At 44.0% G+C, this 27,648-nt stretch overlaps 1 protein-coding gene across 1 annotated transcript in view; it reads right to left on the bottom strand.

Moving 5' to 3' along the window:
* PDIA3 (protein disulfide isomerase family A member 3) overlaps window positions 1-27,648 on the bottom strand; it is a 94,185-nt gene that overhangs the window by 47,115 nt on the left and 19,422 nt on the right. The window contains exons 4-7 of the mRNA XM_078683283.1: window positions 26,214-26,321; window positions 25,540-25,669; window positions 14,569-14,685; window positions 14,172-14,297 (exon numbers count right to left, since the gene is read on the bottom strand). Of these exons, the coding sequence (XP_078539409.1) occupies window positions 14,172-14,297; window positions 14,569-14,685; window positions 25,540-25,669; window positions 26,214-26,321 (481 nt within the window). The remainder of the gene's footprint in view (window positions 1-14,171; window positions 14,298-14,568; window positions 14,686-25,539; window positions 25,670-26,213; window positions 26,322-27,648) is intronic.

Consider the following 27,648-nt stretch of genomic DNA (forward strand, 5'->3'; position numbering starts at 1 on the left):
TGAGCTCTGTTGCCTGATCTTTGTACTGATCTGGGAGGTGCTCCATCAGTTTTTCTAATTGGTCGTAGTGAGCCCCGTCATAGCGTGAGAGCAGGGCTTGTGTATTTGCTATGCGCCATATGTTTGTTGCTTGCACAGCAATCAGTTTCCCCGACGCATCAATAACTTTAGATTCTTTGTCAGGCAGGGGCGTGTCACCAGAAGTCTGGGAGTTTGCTCTTTTCCGTGCATTAGACACTACTAAAGAGTCTAGTGGCAGATGTCCCTTAATATAGACTGGATCAGATGGTGCTGGTCTGTATTTCTATTCTTGGATTTAATACCCTACAGCGTACAAGGTCTTTAAATATGTCTGGGGCATGTTTAATGACTCCTTTGATCATAGGTAGTATTTGCGTAGACCTTTGTGACTGCTCAAATGTATCCAGTAAAAAATCCTCATCAATGGCATCAGAGTGCATTGAGACCCCGTGGTAAAGGGCTGGTCTGCAAGTCCAATGCTACCATCCAGTCTCCCAAGTCCAGACAGGACCTGAGCTAATGTATCTTGAATTTCCATTTTTTGAGGAAGTAGTTGAGGGCTTGTAGGTTGAGGACAGGACGATGCCTTTTGTCCTTTTTCAGGACCACAAAGTAGCAGGAATTACCACAACCTACTTCTGGGTGCTCCGGCTCCCAGAAAAGCGGAGAGGTGCAGAGCAGACCCGCACGCGGGTTCAGAGAACGAGGCCTTGAACGCTGAGGCTCCCCATCAGGTTGGCCGACAGATGGGGAGAAGTAAACTTCTTGTGCCTCTTACTAGAGTGTCCCGAGAATCGTGAGTGGGACAAAGAGGTGTTCGGACTCCTGGAGCTTTTTGCGACCTCCGAGGAGTTGGGCGTGGCATCGTCTGCTGGGCCGCAAGCAGGCTCAGGGACCGCTCCCTCAAAGCCTATGGGGACATGGCACAGCAGTCTGAGCATGACTGAGTCGTGGTCACGCTCCAGAGACCACAAGGAAACCAAATGCAGGCCAGTCAACAATATGCGCAGGGACAGATGCCACACGGTTTGAACACTGAAGTCTAAGAGGGCATACCATCCACCACGTCAGAAAAAAGCGGTCAACAAAAAGTTGAATAATCTTATCAAAAAGTGACAGGGTAGCGGTCTTGATAGAAAGAAAACAACTGATTGCTGCATGCCGAGGTGGCACCTATATAGTTGATGCAGACATAACTTTATTTTGTTTATTTATTTTGAAAGTTTTATATAGCGCGAACAAGATCTTTGCAGATATCAGAGCGCTTTACAGACGAAAAGAACAACGTGTGAGCAAATAGTATTGGGGTGGGGAAGGTACATGTGGGAGCATAGACCACCAGCTACATCAATAATGATACAAGTACAAATACTTGATAGCGTAAACACTCAGGCAGGTCATCAACACGAGTCATGCAAAAATGCAAAAAAGGTCAGTAAAACTGAATGAAAGAGCGTCTGTAACTAACATCCCCAGTAATAATTCAAGTGTATTTCGCCATGAGGATAGCTTTTACTTCTTTCTTAAAAAGTATGGTAGAGGAGATGAGCCTGATTTCAGGGGGGAGTGAGTTCCAGATCCTGGGTGCCATTCCAGAGAAGGAGCGTTTATACGTTTTTTCCTTACGGAATCTTTGGGGCTTTAGCAGGAGATTGTTTGTGCCTCTAGTGATTCTAGAGCCTCCGGAAATCGACAGCTTTTGGGCGAGGTATCCGGATGAGCTCATGTGGACAGCCTTGTGCGTGATGCAGGCGATTTTCAAATGAATTCTGGCTTCAAAAGGTAGCCAGTTCAGGGCTCTCAGGTCAGGGGAAATGTGTGAGTGTTTTCTTGATCCGGTGAGGAGTCTCGCTGCAGCGTTTAGAGAAGCTCTTATGGGTGCCGTGGTAGTTAGGGGGAGACCGCAGAGGGCGATGCTGCCGTAATCTATTCGAGGGATGACTAAAGCTTGTACCGCAGTTTGGAAATCTTTGGCTGGAAGGAAGGGTTTGAGTTTCCTTAAGGTATTGATCTGGTAGTTCGCCCCTTTAGTTGCTTTGTTGATGTGTTCCTGCATGTTGAGGTTGGTGTCAAGTGTTATGCCTAGAGATTTTGCTGAGTCTACAATGGTGGGATGAACAATGAGTGCAGTTAAGTGTTTAAGCCAGATTTGAGTGGTAGTGATCTTCGCAGGAGGTGAGATCAAGAGGAACTCTGTTTTAAGAGCATTGAGCTTGAGATGATTAGCGGCCAACCATGCTTGGGTGCTTCTGATCGTTGAATTCAAGAGCATAATGTCTTTGGGTGATTGTACTTTGAGATAAAGTTGGGTGTCATCGGCATACATGTGGAATCGAACATTGGATGCTTGTAGCAAGGTGGTGAGAGGTTCCATGACTAGGTTAAACAAAGTTGGGGATAGGGAGGATCCTTGTGGGATGCCTAGCGATACCGGTATTGGAGAAGACATCAAGTTGTTACTCTTGAATTTCTGCGTTCTGTTGTGTAGAAAGGACGTGAACCACTTGAGCACAGTTCCAGATATACCCATTCTTGTGTTTAATAGATCAAGTAGGTTCTCATGTTTGACAGTGTCGAATGCGGAGGAGAGATCCAGAAGGATAAGGAGGCAGGTATTGTTTTGATCTAGGATTTGGAGGGCGTCGTCAATTATGTGTATCATAGCAGTTTCTGTGCTGTGGTCCGCTCTGAAGCCTGATTGATGAGTGTTGAGTAGATCAAACTGATTAATGTGATTAGTCAATTGGGTTTGTGCGCATTTTTCCAGTAGTTTGGCAAGAGTCGGAATATTGGTAATGGGACGGTAATTATTTAGATCAGAGGGGTCGGCTGTAGGTTTCTTTAGTAGAGGTGTGACTTGTCCAACTTTGAGGGAGTCGGGAATGGTCCCTTGTTGAAGAGAGCTGTTGATGATTTTAGTCCAAAGTGGGAGGAGCGACGGGGTAAGGTCTTTGACAGCGTTGGCAGGAAGGGGGTCCGAGAGGTGATTGGCTGGTTTCACAGTGCTGAGCAGTCTACCAATTTCTTCTTCCGAGTAGGTGGCAAAGGATGACCATGTAGCATTGTTTTTTGGTTCAGCGGGTGCTGTGCAGAGCGGTTTGGGATAGAGACTTACGTCAATGAGGAGATCGATCTTTATGTTGTCTGTTTTTTTGGATAAAGAAAGAGGCAAAGTCTTCACAGGAGGGTGCTTCGCCCAGAGTACTGAGTGGTTGGGGTTGATCCTTGGATTGCGTTCTGATTAGCTCAAACAGCTTTCTCGGGCGGTTTTTGGCTTGGTCAAGCTGACGGCTGAAGAAATCCGATTTTGTGCGTTTTATTTTCCTGAAGTAGGCATTTCTCTTTTTCTTCAGCATTTTTAGGTGCAGTGCAGAGGGAGCTGATCTCCAGGTGCGCTCTGCCATTCGCATGGCCCGTCTATCGTCGTTGAGACTCCCGTTGTACCAAGGATTTGACATTTTTGCGGATGCTCTTTTTAGCTGCATAGGTGCAGCTTCATTAACTAAAGAGGTCATAGCGTTGAGATAGTGATCAGTCAAGGCTTGGACATCCGCAACGCCAGTGGGAGGGAGTAATATATTGCAGCTGTTGGGAGGTAGAGAGTTTGGGTTGAGTTTTTTCAAGTCTCTTTTCCAGACTTTGGGTTTGAAGGATTGAACCGGGTTAAATTTGACTTTTTCGTTGATGAAGAACGTGACAATGTGATGATCTGACCAGTCACAGGGTTTGATAGATTCGAGCTGGATAGAGTCTTCTTTGGCGATGATAAGGTCGATGATAGAGCCTTTGTCGTGGGTCGGGCTGTTGCATATTTGGGTGAGGTCAAGGGCGTCAAGGAAGTTTTTAAGACTATTCACCACCGCGTCATTATGATCGTTCCAGTGGAGGTTAAAGTCACCAAGGTATATTTGTGTGAGTTGTCGCCCCGAATTGGTGGTGATCAAATCCATAATTTGTTGCGCGAAGGTAAAGTTGTCCCCTGGTGGATGGTAAATGCCGTGGAGAGAGCATATCGGTTTGCCCTCACTGAGAATATCAAGGCAAATGTATTCACAGGAGGTTGGGGAGGGTAGGGAGGGAGAGGTTACTTTCTTGACAGAGAGGTTACTCCTGTGTATACATGCAATTCCCCCACCTTTTTGACCAACCCTGTCTAATCTGGTGATGTGGTAGTTGGGGGGAACCAGTATGTCCAGTATGGGTGTAGAAGATTCAGTTAGCCAGGTTTCAGTCATGATGATGAGGTCTATGTCCAGTGATAAGATGAGATCAGCGATTGCAGAGGAGTGCCTAGAGGCCGATCTGCAGTTGAGGAGGGTGCATTTGAGACGGGGTGTGTCGAGGGTGGCAGGGGGTTCTAGAGAGGGGGACTTTTCTCAGGTTACTAAGGATAGAGATTCTGTTGTTTTGCGTGGGGGTCTAAGGGGATTTGGATGAATCGTTGGAATGGCGCGGAGGGTGGAGGGTATGTTGTTAAGGGGAGCTGGGTCGTAGGAGCGGAGGAGGGTGACTGTGTCGAGGTCCGATAGTGTGTTGCAGGTACGATGGGGGCGGTTTTCCCGATTGCGAACAGGGATGGAGATCCAGTGCGGGGGGCGTTGAGTGCGAGAGTCAGCCGCCCGAGTGGAGGTCCTGTTAGGAAGGGTGGTGCTGGTGAAGGCGGGTGTGGGGTGTCCGGGATGTGTGCAGAGTAATTGTTTGATGATGTGAATGTCTTGTTTGAGCTTGAGGAGGGTGGAGGGTGGTGGGTGAGGAGTGACTGGAATGCGAGCGGAGTAGTTGTTTGATGATGTGAATGTCTTCTTTGAGCTGGAGGAGGGAGGCCATAACGTGGTCGGATGTGGGATTTGTGTTGGTGATGGGTATTGGAGGGTTGGGGTAGGATGACATAGAATGGAGGAGGGTATTGGTGGTAGGTGGAGAGTGCATAGTGGAGGATGGGCGTAAGTTAGTTGTGATGGGGGCGCATGTGGGGTAATGGGGGTGAGAATCGGGGGGGAGTGTCATTGTATGAGGTTCTTTTTTGCGGAGGCGGAGTTGAATTGATAGTGGCGTGCTCAGAATCATTAGTTAATGTGTGGAAGTGGGGGCTTCAAGTTGGGGGGGATAAAGGGTGGGGATTGTCTGTGTGCGCGTCGGTCTGGTGCTGAACTCGGTTGGGCAGCTTGTGGGTGGAAGCTGTGTTGTCATGGGTGAAAAGAATGGGAGTGTGGGCTGGTGACAGGGGGCAGGGGGTACGGTTGGTGAATATGGGTGACAGATCTATGTCTGTGATTGAGGGGTGTGAGGTATCTACCGTAGGTGGGTGTATGTCTAAGGTGCTGTTGGTAGAGGAGAGGTGCATGTCCATTTGGGGCTGAGGTATGCTAGAGGCGTAGTAGTTGGGGGTTGTGGTGTCAGGGGGGAGAGAAGTGTGAGTGGTATGAATGGAGGTCAGGGTGTTGGTGGGACGGGAGGGGGTGCGGCTGGTGTATGTCGGGGAGAGATCTAAGTCTGTGATTGAGGGGTTAATATGAATGGGTGTCATGGCGTTGGTGAGGCTGGAGGGGGTGCTGCTGGTGTATGTCGGGGAGAGATCTAAGTCTGTGATTGAGGAGTGTGAGGTCGTTACAGTAGGTGGGTGGACGACGACGGTGCCGGTGGTGGAGGAGAGGTGCGTGTCGTTTAGGGACTGAGCTGTGTTAGCATCGTTATGGTTGGGGGCTGTGAAGTCAAGGGTGATCGGACTGAGCGGGGTCCGCGGATTGGAAAGGTGCTGTAAGAAAGTATGGAACAGGTTGTCTAGTAGTTCCAGGTTCCTGTCTGTGGATTGGATTAGGACAATCCCGTTGTTGTAGATAGTGATGGAGGTTCTGCCTGGGAAGAGTTGGGATGGTGTGATGGATAGTGTTAGGCCATGAGCGGATTTCCTGGAATTGGATACGGTGAGTAAAGAGAGGAACGTTTTCCTCCATTGGGCTCTGCGTGCGGTGTGGAAGATGATATCAATGTTTACGGCACCATTAACCGGTGAGTAGTAGGTGTCTGCAAAGGGTATTTCCGGGTGGGACCTCAAAAGGTTGTGTTTAAAGCGTTTAGCGGCTTTTTTGGTGAGTGTGGGTGGGTAGTTGATTCTGTATGTGTGCTTGCCGATGAGCTCCATGATGGGGTGACAGAGTCAGTAGGTGTGGGAGGGTGCTCAGTAATCGCTGGTTGCATGGAGTGAAAGTGACACTAGTGGGCAGTCAATGTGTATGCGGTAGTAGTCAATGCACCAGGGATAAGATCTGTAGTGGGTGCGTATTGCACCGATGTAGGGTGCACAGTAATGATAAACTGGTGCAGAATACAAACACTTGCGCTAATACCCCAATGCATGCAACAACAGATGCACAGATGTAGAGTGCACAATAATGATAAACTGGTGCAGAATGCAAACACATACACTAAAACCCAATTGCATGTGACAACAGATGTAGAGTGCACAATAATGATAAACTGGTGCAGAATACAAACACATACACTAATACCCAATTGCATGTAAGAGCAGTGGCATTAATGAACAGCCCGAGTATGTGAGGTAGTAAATGGTGTATAGGGGAAAGAAACTTGAAATGGGAGCAGGTTACCTAAGTGTAACCGGTCAATATGAACAATTAATCAGTGCATTACAATGAGGTCGTAGTGGATAACAAACATGTACAGCATGGACTATAGGTTTAATACTGATGATATACTAGACTGAAATATCCATGCAGATAATAATATACCTGAAAACAAAAGTGACAATAGTGACTAGTCAAAAATGGGTGTTTCCAAATAACTGAGGTGCAAGAATCAGTAGCAAGTTAGAGTTGCACCAAAAATTATATGCTATATAACAATAGTGAGTAGTCAAAAATAAATGAGTCAGTAGCAAAACCTAATAACAGTAAAAAAAAAAAAATTTATATGAGACCTAAAGTGACACTAGTGAGCAACCCAAATACATGAGGTAGCAATTGGTGCATAGGGTGAAGGAAAAGTGGGATGTGCAGTATACCATTGGGATTATAGACATATAATACCACCGTAAAAGGCAAAAATGGGTGTTTCCAAATAGATGAGGTGCATGAATCATTAGCAATATAAAGTTGCACCCCAAGTTATATGCTATCTAACAATAGTGTGTAGTCAAAAATAAATGGAGGTATATGAGTCAACAGCAAAATACAATTACAACCAAAAATTATATGAGACCTAAAGTGACCCTAGTGAGCAACCCAAATATATGAGGTAGCAATTGGTGCATAGGGTGAAGAAAAAGTGGGATGTGTAAATATATGATGTAACTATATGAGGTAGCGTCGGTGCGTTACATTTGAAGAAAAAGTGAGATGTGCAAGATACAACTAGGCATATACATAAAGTACCACTGTAGTAAGGCAAACTTTTACTCGAGAGGAATGACTAGTCCATGATGGTCGCCAGGGATAGGCAGTCTAAGATGGCCGAACCGCTAGGGGAGATCGAGAGATTAGTCCTCTGTCAGTTGCTATTACTTTGTGCATCAGGGAGGGCAGGTTCACTTTCAATTAGAGCAAGCCCAGCTCGTAGTATGCTGAGGAGGGGAGCTTATCTCTACTTCTAGTGGACTTGTGTGGAGGAGTTGAGCTGAAGAGCCTCGTGGACATCAGGGGGATCAGTGAGATTTATTGCTACAGTTTTATGGCCCCAGCCATTTTGCACAAAGGAGATAGTTTAAGATGTGAGCAGGCGGGTGGGGCGAAATAAATAAATACCTTATAGGCCAGCTGCATCGATTGCATGTTGATTTTGCCAGCATAGATGGTCAGGTTGCTGTTACAATGCTTAATCAAATTGAATACAGAGGTGGAGAGGGGTCTCTCCCACAGCCCTCCAATGTCTCTGTCTCTCCAGCCTCCGATGGCAGGCTCCACTCCTCAGACGACCCTCCTGGTCCCGTTAGTGGGCCGCGTCTGAGGACCGAGGTGTGAGCTGATCGCAACGATCTGGTACCAGCTCCCTTCTGCCGAGGAGCGCGCTGGGGGGGAGGGGCCTCTCCCAGCCCTTTGATGCCGCCGCGCTTCCTCCGCCGTGGAGCCGGGACCACTGCTTCACCATAAATAAATAAAAACCAGCAGCCCTAAATAAAAGCGCAACAGCCCTCGTCTCCGCCGCGGATCGGGCGGGGGGGGGGCTCCCGGTCCTCCGAGGCCGCCGCGTTTACAACGGGTGGCTCCTCTCTGCCAGACCCCGCCGGTCGCAGCAACCAGCGCCGCAACTCGCGCCTCTGCCTCCCTCAGCTCCCCAGAGCCGCTACGAATCCTCAGCTGTGGTGCGGGCCGATCACAGGGCCAACCACGGTGCAGGCTCAACCGGTTCCTGGAGCCCCAGCTGCCCAGGGCCAACCACGGTGCAGGCTCAGCCGGTTCCTGGAGCCCCAGCCGCCCAGGGCCAACCACGGTGCAGGCTCAGCCGGTTCCCGGAGTCCCAGCCGCCCAGTCCCGGCTGCTCGACGGGGGAAATGACCAGAGGCAGGTCACGGGGCTTTGCAGGCACTGACCTCCGCCAAACCGCCTGACTCGTCGATCAACTCTGGCTCTGCAGTCTCGCTGAACCCCAGCCGCCCAGTCCCGGCTACGCGATGTGGGAGCCCGAGGCGAGTGTCCAGTGGCAGGTCGCGATGCACCCCAGGCTCCAGCCTCCGTAAATCAGGTCAGCAATCCAGTTACTTGTGGTGATCCAGTTACTTGTGGTGATCCAGTTACTTGTTTGTTTCTTCAAGTTACTTTTTCAGCGTTCTGATGGGTGCTAAACGGGTGCTAAACGGGATAAAGCCCGAAACAGGATCCCCAGCACTGGGAGCTCTTCACAGGAGCTCCTACCAGGCGGCCATCTTGTGTTCCATGGTGTTCCAACTTCCGGTGTAGACAACGCTGAAGATTCCACGCAGAGCTGCCTCCACCTACAAGATCGAAGAAAGCTCCTCCAGATCTACACAGACACCTGGGGAATTCAAAGGGAAGGAATCGGAGGCTAGAGGTCTGTATCAGACGAAAAGCAAATATTTTTGCATTAACTATATGGTATAGCCCAAACTCCTCTATTGGTTTGTAAAATATCCCCATTCGGCTGACTATTGCACTACTCAATACACTCCAGACGGCCCTACTGACCCTTGTTTGGGGAGGCAAGAAACCCAGATGCAGTTGGGGCATGCTTACACAACTGTTCGATCGGGAAGGCTTCGAGGCACCTGATATGCGGTTGTACTATTGGTGTGCTCAGGCGCAGTTTGCACACTATTAGTACTTCCCACAGCGGTTCTTGCCACATGCTGCGACTGAGGTAGACATTGTGCACCCGGTTCCTCTGAAGGCAGCAGTGCTGTTGGGAGGGGGGGGGGGGGGGTCCGACATCTGAAATTAACTCTGTTAGATGCACTGCATGGCCATGGAAGACTTTGGCTAAGCAGGCCCAGCTGGATTATCTATATGCCCCGGCGCTACAGATTGCTACGCATCCGGATATTTCTGCAACCCAAGAGCAGGCAGCTTTGCGGGCACTAAGGGCGGCAGTGATCAGACAGTTGGGAGATTTGTATAAGAATGGCCAGTTCCGATCACTCCTGCAGCTGCGAGCTGGGCGGGATCATGGCGTAATGCTGGGCTTTACATACGTTAGGGTAAGGCAGGCGGTCAGATATTTTCCCTGACTATCCAGCAGAGCCGAAAACAAGGGTGGTGGTGCTGGCTGGGGAGAACGTAGGGGGTCTGATAACAAAACTGTACAATGAGTCAATGAGAGAGTGAACTCACTGAACATCCTTCATTCAATAAAGGGAATGCAGTGCTAGGGTCCCATCTGTCGCTAGAACAGTGGCAGTTCTGCTGCGAGCTGACTGGCCAACTGATGGCAAACTGCAATCTCCGTATCATTAATTTCAAATATCTGCACCAGCTGTATTATAAGCAAAGTCAATTGCAGAAGTTTGGCCTAGGGGATAATGCGAGCTGTATCAGATGTGGGCAGGATGATGCTGACTTTATGCATCTCGCATGGAGCTGCGTTAAAATATTTGCATTTTGGAATCAAGTAACAAGAGTGCTTACTGAGGTTGTGTTAGAAAATGTGGTGGGCATTCCTGAAGTATGGGGATGGTTCAGAAGCTCAAGCCATGCAACAGGCGAACTGTCGCTGTCTCAACACTATTTGCAAAGCCGGCTGTGACAATGCTGGGGCGCCAAAACTACCCCAATCGTTCAAAAGTGGATCCGAGATTTGATATACTGCAAGGAGCGGCAGACCACTTACCTACTTGGGAACCCTGACTTTGCAGCAGGCATGATGCATAAATGCGAGGGTAGAAAAGGATTGTATAGGCTAGATAATACTTGTGAAAAGTGCCATAATTATGATGAGCAAGTTGCTTTGTGTCTCGAAATAGTGATCGCAGCACGGGGCAGGGTGGGGGGTGGTGACAAGGTTAGGTTTGCTGTTGTACTTCTAAGAAACAAAATGCTTGTACTACTATATGATTATAGCAGATCTGGTTGGGTTCCTTTGCGGAACTGTGTACCCACAAGTTGCAAGCTAACCAATAAAAATATATTTTTTTAAACTACATGGTATAGACCTCCTTCAGTAAGTACATCAACTCTTGGACATTAAGGAGGCATAGGTTTCGTTTTGAGTTAAAAACATTTCAAGATAATCTAATTTTTAAAAACAAAACACATTTTTAATTTTGATTACCTTATTTAAGTAATCTCTCGTCTTTTTTTTAATGAATGCACGTTTAAAGATTATCTTTAGAAGAGAAAACTCAATTATGTTTATTAATTTGGAAAGGTCATCCTTCGTGGAAGAGGTGACCTCACACACTTGATAGTGTCATGCTTCATCATAGGAGTACTCTCCCCACCTCGGTAGGACAGTGCCACTGAGACTTACTTAACCTCCTCGAAGACTGTAACGGAACTAGGTATGATTAAAACCTGTCTCCCAACATGTTTCTGCCGAACTAGATTAGCCTTAGCAGTCTGGGACATTCATCAGGGCATGTGGATCAGTAGTGTCATTATAAATTGTGTTCCTAGATAACACTAAATGCACCAAAGTGGGAGATTATCTTACGGGCTGAACGGATGTAGTACCAAGTGGCATACATTTTGATGAATGTGTGACTAAAGTACACCCCCCCCTGTGACCAACATGCTGGTTCCCCCTAAAATCTAGGGTATCAAGCCCCTACACAGACAATTCTGTAGGACACACTTGAGTGATTTAATACGAATCTTCCACTCAGGTACATTTAGTGTTATCAAGGACTCCTAGGATGAAACATGACACTATTAAGTGTGAGAGCTTTCTTCTTCCACTAAGGAATACCTTTCCTAGTTAATAAACTTCGGTTGAGTTCTCTCTTCTCAGGATAATCCTAAAACGTGTATTTGTTAAAGAATAGTAGCGCTAAGTACACTACACAGTTTCCTAAACAATAGCCACAGTACACATTTTGTATTGATGTCTTGACAGTGAAGGGACGTACGGGGTCATACCCTTCTCGCTTTACCCTGTGTTTTCTCTATTTTTTTTCACATAATGTAGCGGTTTTTCTCATCAGTATATTATGTACAGTTTAGAGGCCAATCTAAAGTCTTTACTTCTACAACTTACAAGCTCTTTAATCATACTAATACAGAATTACAAAAATGTGACTAAATTAAAATGAGCACATGATCGAAATGTGACTTGAGCAACATTCCTCTAGAATAAAATTTGGATTAAAATAAAATCATTTCATGCTGTTAGTAGTTTCTCAGATGACTAGAAGTATGTGCTGGCAGTTGCTTTTTAGCACATTACAAAATAATGAAAGCACTGCAGTCAAATATCTTTTCAAGGTAGGTGGTATGCAGTGTTGGACTCAGGCTATAAAAGGTCTTATATTTCTTCCTACTTCTCTTGCTATCAAAAAAGAATGCATTATGGTCAACGAGAAAATTTTTTGCAGGAATGCAGGCATTTTGGCTTCAGCGGAATATGTGACATTTCCACCGGGATTACAAATATTGGACAACACATGCAAATATGGCCGCTTGAAAAGAAGTATTGGACAGGAACTAGTGCAGTCCTCTTTTCTTTGCCACAAATGTTTATCTAATGGGAGCTATTCAAGACACATGTTTAACCAGTATTGAGAAAGGGAGCAAAATGTGTTTAATGGATGTCAAGTAAATTATTTGTGCAGAACCTGCTGAGTGCTCCAGTTTGTTCCAATGAAACTTGTAGTTTGAATTGGTTTGTGAAGCCACGCTCACTTTGGATGCACCAGTCATTAAGAGTTTCCGTGTGGCACTTATGATGTGGATATATACACATACTCGTACATACCTATAGACCTACATATGTATGTACATACATCCATTCGATCGCCTTTATGGCACTAGGGAAGTTTACATTTATCTCAACTCCTTTACCATCTCTCTAGACATCTTCACTTCTGAGAATACCTGGCCACTTTTAATGTATCTGCTTTTGCATTATATGCGATAATTGTCATTTATGCGATGAAAGCGTAATGAATTAATTCATCCTGAAAGCAAACTGGTGCGCTATATACATGCAAAGTAAAACAAAAACAGTTAACAATGTACCTTTGGAGCTCTGAGTTCCATTGTCAACGTTACAGATGCCAAGAGAGGCAGTGAGCATGGCACGCTCCTCAAATATTAGAAGCAGCCGGCGTTCGCGACTGCCGGGGAAGGGGGTAGATAGCCACAGTGAAGGCGCTGCTAACATTACAAGATGTCACCATTCTGAGATGAAAGCGTTGTAATTTATTAATTGCAAGTAAAAACAACAAGAGTAACAATGTACCTTTGGCGCTCTGGGTATCATAGTCAGCGCTACGTATGCAGAGAGAGTCAGTGAGCATGGCAGGCTACTAACACATTAGAAGCAGCCACCATTGCCAGCATCCCAGGAGTGCTGGGGCAGCCGCAGTGAAAGCGCACATGGCGCGCCGCTAACACATTACAAGCTGCTGCCAATCCCGGGATCGGGGAGAATGTGGTAGCAGCCACAGTGGATTTGAATTAAAATGTATTAACTATTTAAAACAAAGCAGGCGTGTGCTATGATGCAGTGGGTGAAATAGGGAACTTTAAAGGAAATAGTGATCACCAACTTGTAAAGAGTTCCGTGTAACAGAAAAGTGTGTGTGTATATATATATATATATATATATATATATATATATATATATATATATATATATATATATATATATATATAAATAATATCAAGAGTATTTCTTTGATTTCTATGACATGTGATGGCACCTCTTGCACTTTAAATAGGTGGTCAGCCCCTTTGACGCTGACATGTGATCAAGGCTATCCCTAGCCGAAACGCGTCATGGTGGACTGGTGCTGGGCTATATTTAAATAAAGAAAATTTTGCACCTTCAAGGGTCTAGCTGGTTCCTGCTTGCGTGCGTGGCTGCCTTGCTGCGTTTGCTGGTGTTGGGAATCCAACTATATATATATATATATATATATATATATATATATATATATACACACATATATACACATACTTGTAAAGCGCACTATCACCTGAAAGGTATCTTGGCCCTGTATACCGCTGTGGAACCCTTCCTGGCTTTCCCTGCGAGATGCCCCCTTACTGGGCACCTCCAAGGTGAGGCCAGGCATCCTAGCGCTTTCGGGGCAGTTGTGGAGATTAAGCAAGCTATTGCCCAGAGTTGCAGAGTGGGACCCATGATTAGAGTAGGCACCTGGGCGAGAATTATCGAGTCCGTGGACAATGAGCCCAAGACCCTGCCGCGTCGGGAATTGAACCCTGGTCCCAGGCCAGACCTCTGCCTCAGGGTCTGCCGCTCTAATTGGTGAGCCACACTTCACCACGTGAAGTCAAGGCGGTACTAAGGAGGTAGTAACAAGCCTATGTACGAATCAGAAGCCAGCATTTACAAAGGGTAATAACATAAGCCAATGACAAGTGGGCGGGGCTTCAAGAGCATACCCCGATACAGCATGCCTCACAGAGCAAGCAGCACATGTGTGCTGCCCTTAGGCCCGACCTAAAAACACCAAAGCCTCCAGTCTGACTGAGTTGATAGATTTTCAACAGAAAACGTACCTGTTACGCCAATAGTTGGAGCCTTTTGGATTTTTCTCATAATCAACATCATAATAGGCAACCAGGAGGTCCTTTCCTTGGATCTGATCCTTATTATCTTCTGTCATATGAGGGCAGATACCCAAACTACAAGAAACAAATGCAAATACATTTTTTTTTTTTTAATACTTCGTTTACAGGGATAGATGGCATGTAACAAAAAGCATGAATGTCTTAAGCAATTTACACAGCTTTGTTAAGTACATTTCAAAACTCTGTCACAAGAATCAAATATTAGTATGGACGAATACAATGTAAAACAGAAAAATGTCAGAACCAGAGAGCTGTACATAACAAAATCCAAATTTTACAATCATTACCATTGGAAGTACTAAGAAATACAAAATGCTGAGCTTACATGTTCTCTTGAATGAACGTTTTAATTCGGTTACTGGAAATTTTATCTTCTGCATATGAGACGGAGCTGTCTTCAAATTTGTTGGCTAAGTGTGCAGGTCGAAACAAGATAATTCCTCTAAGATAAACAAACTCATGTTAAGTAAAGTTCAGGAAGCAAAACAGTCAGTCAAGCAGAAGCTGTTATAGAAGAAATAAATTACTTCTTTAACACATTCTCAATATTTACATCACTTTACAAATTTCCATTTATTCAAGCAGGTCGTAATACAACATTTTATCTCATGTCCAGGTTTCAATGTAAGTGAAGCACAATTAAAATATTAATTTGCACAAGATAACGCATTGAGATCAAACAGAACCGGCTAGGATCAGATACTGTGCCACTTCTACATATTTAACAGAGCCCTAGCTAATTCTTCTGTTAAATGATCATTTTGGTTATAAAAATGATTTTGAAATGCCAATTCTAGGTTTGAATTTGCTTACAATTTTCAGAGATATCTGAAGTTGCAATCGCATACTATGATATTATAGAAGATTACTTTGGGCTGAGATTGGTCAACATTTGCATTACTATCAGACATCTTTACCAATAACAGAGTCTCTTAGTTACAAATGGTCTATTGTTAAATACATTTTTTTTAAAGTTAGTTGGTGTCTACAAAGATACATGTTGTACATAGCTCTCACAAAGAGTCAATAATATCATTTAAAAAGCTCACTTAAGTGTATTAACTGTGAGAGATTTGAATGCGATAAGCTAAATGAGCACATTAATGTGTTTGCTATCGATACGGGTCCCTGCACTTGCTACATGCACCAGTGTGAAGCAGCTGAGCTAGTTTCAAAACAAGCCGTAACCACCTGGAGGCTCAAAAGCAATCACAGTCCTACACAGGTCACTCAAAATATCCAGATACCTGAAGATAAAAAGTTCATGGGGAGAAAGACTACTGCTCAATAGTCGCTAACAAAGCCAGGCATAAGTAGCAGGGTAATAAGCCAAGAAAACCTAGGGATAGTTATCCTTTTCCAAAGTGTCAACAAGTGAGCATCACAAACTACTCCGATCACCACAATTACATTATTAAAAAAATATCATAAGCTTTAACCTCCTGAAAGGATGCAGCACCTAAGCAAGGAAAACAGTTTGGTCAACTTGCAAGGAAAAGCACAAAGTATTTGAAGTAATCCTGAAAAAGAGAGAAGCCAAAAATTGTATACCCTAGTTCAATAAAAAATAGTTTTAGGAAACAAAATGGGGTGAAACCAAAGGTGCGGTGGATACAAAAAAGATAGTAAGCAATTCTGCCAGATTAGTCTTTGGTGTGGTGACTAACGCAACATGTACAGATGCAAACATCAATCATACATTTTGAAGACATCTTTTCAAATTTCCAAAAGGGACCAAATGAACATTCCAGTAGAGAATCAAAACAATGAAGAATTTACTAATGAGAAACACTCAATTGCGCAGGTGAACAAAGCAATAAATACGCTGAAAAATGATTAATGGTGGACTTCTATCGGGCACTCCTGTATTCAAAAAGAATACCATGCTACAAATTTGGGGTGTTTTGGGGCAGTCCGGTCCTTATGACTGAACGCATGTGGTTTCACTGCTATGTATAAAAAAAGTATTTCCGCTTAAAAGTGGTATTCGTTGTGATTTTGTCTTTTTGTTCCATGAATGTGCCAGAACATATTGGGCCTAGTGGGTTGTGAGAAAGTCCCTCTTAACATGGTTAGCCCCCACTTTTTCCCTGGCATTGATGTGGTTTCGACTGTAGTGCACAGGGTCCCTGCCAATGAGGTCTCCTGTGCCAGTGCTTCTTCTGTAAAAACTATTAGACAATTGGCCCTTCAGGCCACCTGTAAGTCCTATGTAAATGGTACCATAGTACCCAGGGTATTGGGACTGCAGAGGGTTCTATAGGCCATGCAAACTGCCACTGCAGCATGAATGGCCTGGTGCAGATACAAACAACAAATTCTACATGGCTTACTGCCTAAAGTGTCGCTAAGTCACTCCTCTAGCAGGCCTCCCAGCCATAAAACCAGGTGCATTATACCACAGGCGTGGGCATTTCTGCTTGAACAGATATGCCTCTACTATATTTAGGGCCATTCTTAAATATTGTAGGGGTCATGGAAGCCATAGAGAGAATAAGGGCTGGAAACTAGACCGTTCTAGTTACTCAACACCAGCATCTCTGAACCCAGGAGTGTTTAGTACCAAACTACTCCTTTCAATAAACCCCCACTGATGCCAGTGTGGGATTTAATGTACCATGTACTCAGAGAGCACCTCAGAGGTGTCCACTGAAACTACCAACCCTGGTGTGGTCACAGACTGGCTGTAGGCACCTTGCCACCACCAGACAGGTTTGTGGGCGAGGTGCTGCTCCTGTTCAAATAGCCAGGTCTTGAGGAGTCTCCTGAAGGTCAGCTGGTCCTGGATCTGTCATAGGCGGATGGGGAGGGTGTTCCAGGTTTTTGCGGCGAGATGGGAGAACGATCTGCCACCGCTGGTCACTTGACAGATGCGGGGGACGGTGACGAGGGAAGAGGTCAGCGCAGCTGGCGGTTCAGGGTGTTGAAGGGGAGTCGTTCGTTGAGGCACGCTGGTCCGGTGTTGTGGAGAGCTTTGTGGGCGTGGGTGAGGAGCTTGAAGGTGATCCTCTTGTTGATGGGGAGCCATTGACGGTCTTTCAGGTGGCCTGTGATGTGGCTGTGGCGGGGGATGACAAGGATGAGGCGTTCTGTATGCCTTTAGTCGTTTCTGGAGTTTGGCTGATGTTCCTGCGTAGAGAGCGTTGCCATAGTCCAGTCTGCTGGTGACAAGGGCCTGGGTGACTGTCCTTCTGGTGCCGGTGGGATCCATCTGTAGATCTTGCAGAGCCAGGGTGGGGTGTTGAAGCAGGAGGAGGAGTAGACGGCGTTCACTTGCTGGGTCATAGACAGACCGGAGTCCTGGATGACTCCCAGGTTGCGTGCGTGGTTAGTGGGTGTCGGTGCAGCTCCCAGTGTGGCATAGGTATCACATAAGATACCTATGTGAACCAGGATATTATACAGGTTCCTATGGAAATAAGAGATGCTCTTGTAGCATAAATTTGTTACATTGTATTCAAAGTTAAATTGCTTCAGATTAGTCCTCATAGAATCAGAAAACCGGGTCACTATACCATAATACATTTTTTTTTGTTAAAGTTTGAGAACCTCACCTCAGGTATGACTATTAGCATACTTGACAGTGATGCAAAGTTATTCACCCAAGTAATTCTGAACTAACAAACCTTTCTTGCAATAGGAGCTACTCGAGTTCAATAAAAGTAATCAACAGCTACTTACAAATATAAACTGTGCTGTAATGTAATAATCAAGACCACATTAGACAAGTAATCTTAGTGGTCCCTCTGTGCAAGATTACCAGTAGTGACTACTTTGGTGCATTTGCAGTTATGTCCAAAAATACCTCATCACTTTGGAATACCCCTACATAGGCAACACAATGCCGGTAACACCAAGGTAATAATGTGTCACTCCAGTACAGCATGATTATTCAACTATCACCTTTAAAACCATTTTGGAAGTGGCCAAAATGGAAATCTAATCTGGTCCCTTAAAGTGAGTTGGTGTGATTGATTTCGGATTTGATACTTGCGCAATGAGATTCAGGTTTCTTCTGTTGTGTGAATCCACTTTTTCATTTACCAGGGTACTCGTCAGACTCCCTTAGAGTCAGGCACATAAGGGTGGCACGAGTTATGATTTGCATTTTAAACCGCACAGATAAACATAAGCATTAATAAATTAAAGCAAAGTCACAAACTTTTTTAAAAAAACAAGTCAAATATGGCAAGCATACTTGGAGTAAAGTTTTACTTTCATGGCAAGTTTGATGTAAATTTGTTCAGAGGTTTGCGTTATAGGCGTAAACAAAAATAAACAATCTGAGCTACAATTGGTAAGACGTATTTTCGTACATCTTGCCCCCACCATTAACATTCCCCCCCTACCGCACCCAACTCGAACACATTAAGTTTTTTACCTCTGCAGATATATACTTAAATTGGCATGCTTGATCTTAGCAGAGTACGCCAAACAACTTATATTTGGTACACATCTGTCCACTATTTTAAAAATCAAAGTGCCTCTTCAATCCGAATCCAAAGAAGCCTTCCCCCCCCTCCCCCCGTCGTCCGTTTCAGAACTGTAGGACTCGTCCATCCGTACGAAGCAGTCGGACTGAGGGAAAAGCAGCAGCCATTACAGGACTCAAACTTGGTGCCATGTCCCAGAGATGTATGTATGTATATATATATGTGTATGTATATATGTATGTGTATATATGTATGTGTGTGTATATGTGTGTATGTATATGCAGGGCTCGACAAATCCGAAAAATGGTACTAGTCCTGCAGGTCTAGTACCATGGAAAATCCCCTCGACCTGACTCCAACCCACTTGACCTCCGTCTCTGAAAACGGAGCAAAAGTGACAAGATAACAAGATTTAAAGGCATGTTTATTGCTCATTTCCTTTGTGAGCAATAAAAATGCCTTTAAATCGTGTTATCTTGTCACTTTTGCTCTGTTTTTAAAGACGGAAGACAAAAGTTAGTTTGATTTCCTACTCGCCAGAAAGGGCGAGTAGGACCTAAAAATAGCTCGTCCTCATCCATTCTCCCTCGCAAATGCGAGCGGGCGAGTGGATTTGTCGAGCCCTGATGTGTGTATGTATATGTGTGTATGTATATGTGTGCGTATGTATATACACAAACACACATATATATCGGAACTTGTGGATGGGACCAGGAGAGAAACCCCCCGCACCCCCAAGCCGGTCTACCCACAGGATCCAGTGCAGTCGCAGCATGAAGTAGTGGGAGAAAATATAGCCTTACGGCTAGAGCGGCTGACCTTGCAGCTGGGGAACCGGGTGAGAATACTGCATTGTCACGGACACACGGGGACACGGACACACACACACACACAACCATAGGTTTCACACCAGTTATAGTTAGGTGGAAATTTTACTCGCATAAAACCATTGAAATTTCCACGTTATAGTTAGTTGGACTCACTATAACTTGCGCGTGCAATGCACTGCTGATGACGTCACATATTACATCACTCATGACATGGTCAGTGACATCACTCATGACATCTCAAATTATATCACTGTTGACATCATCCAGTGAATGTGTATCTTTCTGAAAAATAAATATTTTTTATATATGTATATCTAAAGGTTGATGGAAGAATAGATGGGTAAATAAATGTCTAAATGGATGTTTTTTTGTGTAAAATTGATTGGTTAACTGACTTATTAAATGTATCTTAGTGAATACATATATTAGCGAGTAATGTTTAAATATTTAAATATCTGTATCTGTGTCTCACTTTGTGTATAAGTGGCTGCATGAGTTGGCTACATGAGTGTGTATATGGGTTATTAGTTGGATGATGGATCACTGGATGATGTCAACAGTGATGTCATTTGAGATGTCATCAGTGATGTCATGAGTGATGTCACTGACCATGTCATGAGTGATGTAATATGGGACGTCATCAGCAGTGCATTGCACGCGCAAGTTATAGTGAGTCCAACTAACTATAACGTGGGAATTTCAATGGTTTTATGCGAGTAAAATTTCCACCTAACTATAACTGGTGTAGAACCTATGGTTTTTTGAGTGAATATAAAATTTCTATGGCAAAATGAAACCCCTCATTTTGTTCCTTTGCAAATTAAATGTTTTAAGTGTTAACACTTTATTCCAATCAAGATGACTTCAGGTGTGCCATACTTTTGTCATAAGTAAGACTGTTCGCGCTCTAGTTGTTCTTTAGAACACTCTGGGACATTCTGTCATTGGGCTATAGTTGGGCTACATCTGGCTGATATTTGGGCTACATTTGTTTTTTTTTTTGTCTCTGGTGGCCATCTTTGGGCTACATTGGGCTACATTTGGGCTCTAACATATATATAGCCCAATGTAGCCCAATATATTTTTTCAAAGTTAATTTTCGTAAAAACCACTGGAGCATATATCTTGAGACATAGCAAAGGCACATCGGGGTACCAGTCCCTACAATTTTGCCAAGTTTGGTAGAAATCCATTCAGCCGTTCGGGCTAAAAGTGAGTCCAACCGCCCTATGGAAATTAAGAAGGGGAAAACACGTTTTGGGACCCCCCTTTCATCTCGGCCCCCGCTTGACGGATCCCCCCGAAACTTTCAGGGAAGGAGCGGAGCGCAGCCAGGCAAAGTTAAAGAAAATTACAGGCAGATCCCTCATTCGGCGCCAAAGTTATTCCCAATAGAATGCTGCGGATTTCCTATGGAAAACGATCCTAACTATAACTACCTACTGGTGACCGCCAGTAGGTAATTATATATATATATACCCACAGGAGTCTGCAATCTATTGAAGACATTTCAACACGGCGAAAAAAAGGTACATTATGGCGCTGTGAAACTACATGTCCCAAAATGCATGGGGCATGCATACTGCACTTAGCAGGGCCCCCTGATGTCACGTGGGGCCAGTATTGAATAAAAGAACGTAGAGAACACACAAACGCTGTAGCGCCATGATTTTAAGCCGAGAAGCCTCTGAAGAAAGGGTTTCCTACCCTGAAACGCGTCAGGCAGCAAATATAACTTAAGGTCTCTAACAGGTGGGCGGACAACAAGCACTGGATGGTGGAGGCGCTGTTGAGTGCTCCCCGAAGCTCGTGGGCACTTTGTTATTGAATATATATATATATATATATATATATATATATATTATATATATATATATATATACATATACACACACACACACACACACAGCTGATTTAAGTGTCGCAGCCCCTACTTGGTATGAACTTGGCCGAATAAGTTGGCACGGTGTTGCAGTACCATCAGGTGTGAAATACAGCCGTACCAGCAAAATATAAAACTAAATGTGGATTTAGTGTCCGCAGGGAGATGGGCGCCTGTGGTAGGTTGGGTGTTTGGCCTGGTCTCCCTCGCTGTGCATGGCGAGCATATTTGCTTTAATATGTTTTAATCTGCTGGTGGTGACAGCCCTGATACTCTCACGCATCGATTACTGTAATAGTCTTTTTTTTGGAGGCACAACAGGGGGTGCTCAACAAACTTCAGGTCCTACAAAATGCGGCTGCCCGCCTTATCGGGGGATTGCCCACGTTCTCCTCAGTTACCAAGGAACTGGAGAAGTTGCACTGGCTCCCGGTGCGGAAGAGGATTCTGTTTAAGGCCCTCTGTATTGTCTTTAAGGCACTACATGGTCTTGGCCCTTTGTTCCTTCAGGATCATTTTCAATGGTACAGACCAGGGAGACAACTTAGGTCGGCCAGTCTGGGGCTGGTTAAAACAGCCCGCATCAGGAGGGCGCGCTGGGGCGGCAGGAGTTTTGTCAGAGGAGCAGCAATGGCGTGGAACTCCCTTCCTCTTACCCTTAAACAAAACGAGAACCTGCTGGCATTCAGGAAAGATCTGAAAACATGGCTCTTTTCCCTCTAGTCTCCAATTGCCCATTCTCAGGGAATTACCACTTCAGCGCCATGACACCGATTGGTATTAGCGCGCTTTATAAGTGTTATAAATAAATAAATATGCCATCTACTTATGTGCATACACCTCACTTTCTGCTACTGAAATGTTTTACATACTGAACCAGTGCTGTAATTGCTTTGTCACACTTCTAGGCTTTTGCAGCACTTTCAAAACTTACTAAGAGTAAAAAAATAGATAATGCATTTGCATGTGGGCTACGCAAACTGTATTACGGTACAGTGTACAGACGGACTTAATAGTACAAGACCTTCACCAGTCAAAATATTAACTGTTACAAGCAAATAGTCTACCAAAAATACTTTTTTCCCCCTAAAGGAATACGAAAGGACCAGGAGCAGCTGGTGCACACACCACCACCACTGTGCCTCAATCACAACTTCAATCCTGATCACGCTGCGGGCGTAGCGAGACAAATGTCATGACTACTTGACTATAGGTGCTCCACCAGCTATCAAATTGAAGTCTAGCCTTTGAGGAAAACTACACAGACTGAATCAGATAACAAAGTACGCAGACAGCACTGACTCTCCCACACCTCCTTCCTTGCAGGACAAGCAATTCATGAACAGAGCTTGAATTTGTTGGATGGTTTTGAGGAAAAGCCTAAAAACAACAAATGCAAATAGTATGAAGACTATCTTTTGGTGGGACAGAGGATCACAAACCATTACTTGGGAGGTAAAAATTAAACTATTAAAGACCAGTATCATCGGACTGTGCTAAAGGGGATGTTAAGTCATAGGATTGGCCAGGAAAATTGGCAGAAAGAAGGTAGATTTTAGAACAGTGATACTCCACGTACGGCCTGGGGTCCGCTTGAGACTCTTGACCTGTACATGTGGCCCCCCCTGGTGAACAGCAGCATGAGCTGCTATTTAGTTGTGGAGCACTAATATTCAGAAAACAATACCCTTCATTAACCTGGAAATACATTTAACTTTTTTAGACCTCCTTGCTCAATCCCCGACTCACCCAGACACCCCCCACCGCCACCCTGCTGGCATCAGTGCAGCCCTCAGTCACACCACAATCCGTTATTTGCTGCCCCGGGCAAATGTTTGAGAGTGCCCAAGCTTTAGAAGCTTCCAGTCTGGCCAAAACACCACCACCTTCTCCAAACAACAACAACTTCTCCAAACCGAGGGATTCATAAAACATACGCTATGGAAGAAGAAAATATTCTGTATATAGTTAGAATGAATAGTAGGTGAAATGCTCGATATAACCGTTGTACTGTGGGCCCCAAATCTTGCCACAACCCAGATGTAGAAGCCTGCACAGAGTGCCCTTTGGCCAAGTTGTGTTCTCAATTCTGAAGGGCAGTCCTGCAGATGGTCTCATGACCACAGGATGTAGTTTTTGGCAATGCCACGTGTGCAGTCCCTTACCTCTGTACCCACTCATTTACTTTTAGAGGTGTTCAATAAACATTGGGATGTGCCTTTGCCCACACCTTGCAGGCCCGCTCCACCTGGGAAGTCATCTCAGTCATACCCCTAGGTGGGGTGTGTGCTTTATTCTCCGGTGTCCCCAGAACATTTTCCTGTAGGATGTCTAAGGACTTCATAGTAGTCAAGAGGCATCAAGTGAGATCCAAATATGGCAGCCACTACACGCCACGGTTTAAATATTTGGAAGCCTTCCAACTTGAAGTGCATTCTGATCTAAATATCTATACAAGTTTTCTGAAACTAACACCTAATCTCCCCGATCAATCAGCAGGAGATGGCGGATGATTAAACAAAGGTGGGCTTCTTTTGTTAAGTTTGGTGCAAATTTAGAGAAGATGTGTCAGCTGGAGCCAAAGTTGTTAGCAAAACAAATTTTATTTCTCCCTCCCTGGTCTCCCTTGAAAATGTTTTTTTTTCTTGTGTATGACGGGTTAAGATCTCAATGACGGCTATGCAGCTTCCACCACACTCAGGCTAATCTTATTTTCCCCTCAGGCTGTGTCATACCTTTAACTCAAGTGCTTGTTATATTTCCTTTTCCAGACAATGTTCGTACTGCAGGGCGACATGCATACTATAAAATAACACGGCACTTTAGACTGGTAGTTCCTTTTCCTAGGTTAAGACAGACTCATGTAGAGTGACTTAGGTTTGTATTATACATAGACATCCGTGTTGCCACCTGCCGGCTCTTAAATTACATTTGAATTATAGCAAAAGGTTGTGCTGCAGGTGTAAAATGTATCTTCACAATCTAAAGAAAAGTAACCCCCACCATGTTTTTGAATGATGCTACCGTATCACTGCACTCTACCAAGATATGCTTCCAAATTGAATGCAGTACACAGACTTTTACAGGGAATACCACATCCATGCCACATGAACAAAATAGACTCACCCTTTTCCCACAGATCTGTCTGCGAGGTGGGAAATAACACTGCATGCAATAGAAAACCGCCATGTACACACAAACATTATGAGGAAGAGCCATCTAAAACTCCCAACTGGAACGATTTAAACTGTATCTTCAAGATCGGTTGATTCCCCCACATATAAACAACTGCAATTGCTCACAGTACCTTTCACTAAGATGGTAACTAATCTGAAACACATAGGAAAACATTAAGGGTACCTGAAAAAGACTCTTGAGAAATGTAGTTTCATGATTACCACCATCACTCCTGTAATTTCCCAAGTGGTCCAGGCTTTTATTATGTGGGCATCTTCACCCCTAAGCATCATAGACTGCAGTGAAAGTAAGTCATACTCCGAAGTTCAAATTTGACAAACCTTTAACCCAGTTTATATACCCTGCTAAAGTTGTTACACAGGGGTTCAATCTAGTCCTGTAAATCCAACTAACTTTACACCTGTAGTCCCAAGTAAGCAAGCAAACTTGCAGCTCACAGAAAAGTACATAATTAGAAAGGGCCTACTGAAACTCAAACACTTTTAGCTAGAATATCTATTCAAATACTAATGGTATGGAATATGAATCATGATAGGCCTTGCGTAAAAACATTCTCCACACGTCCTAGCTACATTTAGTCAAGAACACATTGTAAGGACAATGGATAGCAATGTGGCAGGAAAACTGCTTTTCGCACAAAGAAAAGGGTTGTCTAATAAGATACACAGGGACAAGGGCATATTGACAGCTATTTGTTTTACAATCGAAGCTCATTGAATGACAAGGGTTCAAGACTAGGGAAACCAAGCACATTTAATATGGCAGTAACTTGGATTCTCCTACACGAAGAAATGATTACAAATCACTTGTTGAAAATGTACTCATTTAGAACAATTGCCATATATTAAAAACTATGAACGATATACTGCCAACTTCTGGTAAAGCAAATAACAGAATGTATTGCAATGAGTAATGACTCATGTTTCAATGGAATATGTAATGTCAGTACTTACTTGCCATCAGGTTCATATTTCTTTACTAGATCATCCTCGTCTGTATGAGCAAAACGGTAGTTATCCCTCAGAGTGTTGGCTGCTTTCAAGTACTCTGAATGATCTGAACCATACAATTCTCGGAAGAAACCTAAAGGAAGAGAAACATCTTAAGCACACTGACAAAACCTACATTCTAAAGACAGGCTTGTCTAAACATTTGACTTGCAATCATTTTCATGCCTTGGAAAAAGTAGGTCGTTCAGAAGGGAAATGATCCTTCATAAAAAATACAGACTCACAAAAATAAAACAAAGCAAAAACCAGCAGCAAGCAAACATAAGAGAAAGCTTTTCAGAAACAAGGCTACTAAAATATTTGATCTGTTCACTCGAACCTCACTAGAGATGAGTTTGGACAGAAAAAATAACACTAGAACTTAGTGTAAACGACATTTAACCTCACTGATCAGATAGCTATATGTAAGGCTTGCAGTTGTATTTACTTTGCGAGAGAAGCCCAACCACGGTGACATTTGAAAGGAAACAATAAATGTTCCAGCATGAATAGCAAATACTCAAGATTATTCTTGCTCAAATAATTCCCACAAGATTAATTTGTTTAAATAAGTTCTTTAATACACTATACTCAGCATGTCACTATGCCAGAAACAGCCACAGCCCCGATCTACTCACCTATCACAGAAGCATCTTTATCTCCAACAAATTTCTCAAATTCTTCCACAGACCTTAGATCCACCGATGCTGGACCAGCTAGTTTCTTGAGAGTGCTGACAATGCCATCTGTAGAGGTAAAAACGTACATTTAAATGCTATAATTCAACGCTAGCTTTTACAACAAAGTGGAGACCTGTTGTTGAGTCAAGGAACGCAAGTTAAAAACTATGCTAACATAGCACTAACCATGTTATAAGGATCCTACTATGGTGAAGAGGACGATATTTTGGAAGATGGATATTGGGACTGTGCCCATCTACTCCTTACAAACCCACATGTCCAATTCCGGACAGGTTCACAGTGCCTCACCTGAACTCCTAACCTTCCCCAAGTAACAAGTGGTTCAGGCAACCTCGAAATGGCACTCTGAACTCCAAGGGAATCGTGGAAACAGATCTTACGCCTTTCATTCTTCACCCATGCACACTCAGGGTAAACACAAGAAAGACATGAGGAAAGTTTACAATTCATTTGACACTTATCGTGTTCTTGCTGCGATTATTAGGCAAATGAAGCAAAATAATGTAACCAGCATTATGAACATGGTGAAGAGCATGAATATTCCAACCATGTTAAAACTATTTCTCTATCTAAATCTACCTCTGCTCTGAGAGCATGGTGAGGTCGGTGTGATCTCAGAGAATCGCCTTAACCCCCATACCTGTATATTATGCAGGTCTGCATGTGGAATACAGCAGATGTTACAGAACAGTCATCACAGCCGAAACGCTCCTCTCCAACCCACAATGGGACAGAGCACTTTAATATAATAAATACCACTGCGTTAGAAATACAGCTGTGGCACAATGTTGGGTCTAGATACCAGGTGCTGTGCTCGAGCAAACATCATAACAGTGTACCATCTTCTTTTGTAGCCTCCAACCTTGTACTACTACACGTTCAGACTACATAATTAGAAAGACTGGTGAAAAACAAACAACGTGTATTCCAAGAACAATAGCATGCAAAAAAAAAATTGAAAAATTAAGTCAGTTTAACACGTCTAAAATATGAAACTTGGGGGAGAACCAAAGTGGGTCCAAAAGGGAAATCACTACAACAAACATATTGAATACAACAGCACTGAAAAAAACATTGTAAAAATTTGGAAAATATACCATTTATTTCGACCCAAAAAATGTTTTCAATAATTATAAACAAACAAAATACCTCTATTTTTAAAACTTCTTTTCTAGATGACAATCCATCTTTAAAAACAAAAATGAAATAGCTTAAAGGACTTTCATGCATTGCAATTCAAGGGGCTGGTAGCAAACGTGTCCTCTGAAGTAAAGAAATACCAAACGCGCTACTAAAGGTGAACACAATTGAGTTAGTCTCAACTACAAAAGGGTGCCAACTACAATTGTTTTGGGTGTTGAGTGGGAGCTTC

This window comes from Lissotriton helveticus, chromosome 3_1 (genome assembly GCF_964261635.1).
Source record: "Lissotriton helveticus chromosome 3_1, aLisHel1.1, whole genome shotgun sequence".
In the NCBI taxonomy this organism is placed as follows: domain Eukaryota; kingdom Metazoa; phylum Chordata; class Amphibia; order Caudata; family Salamandridae; genus Lissotriton; species Lissotriton helveticus.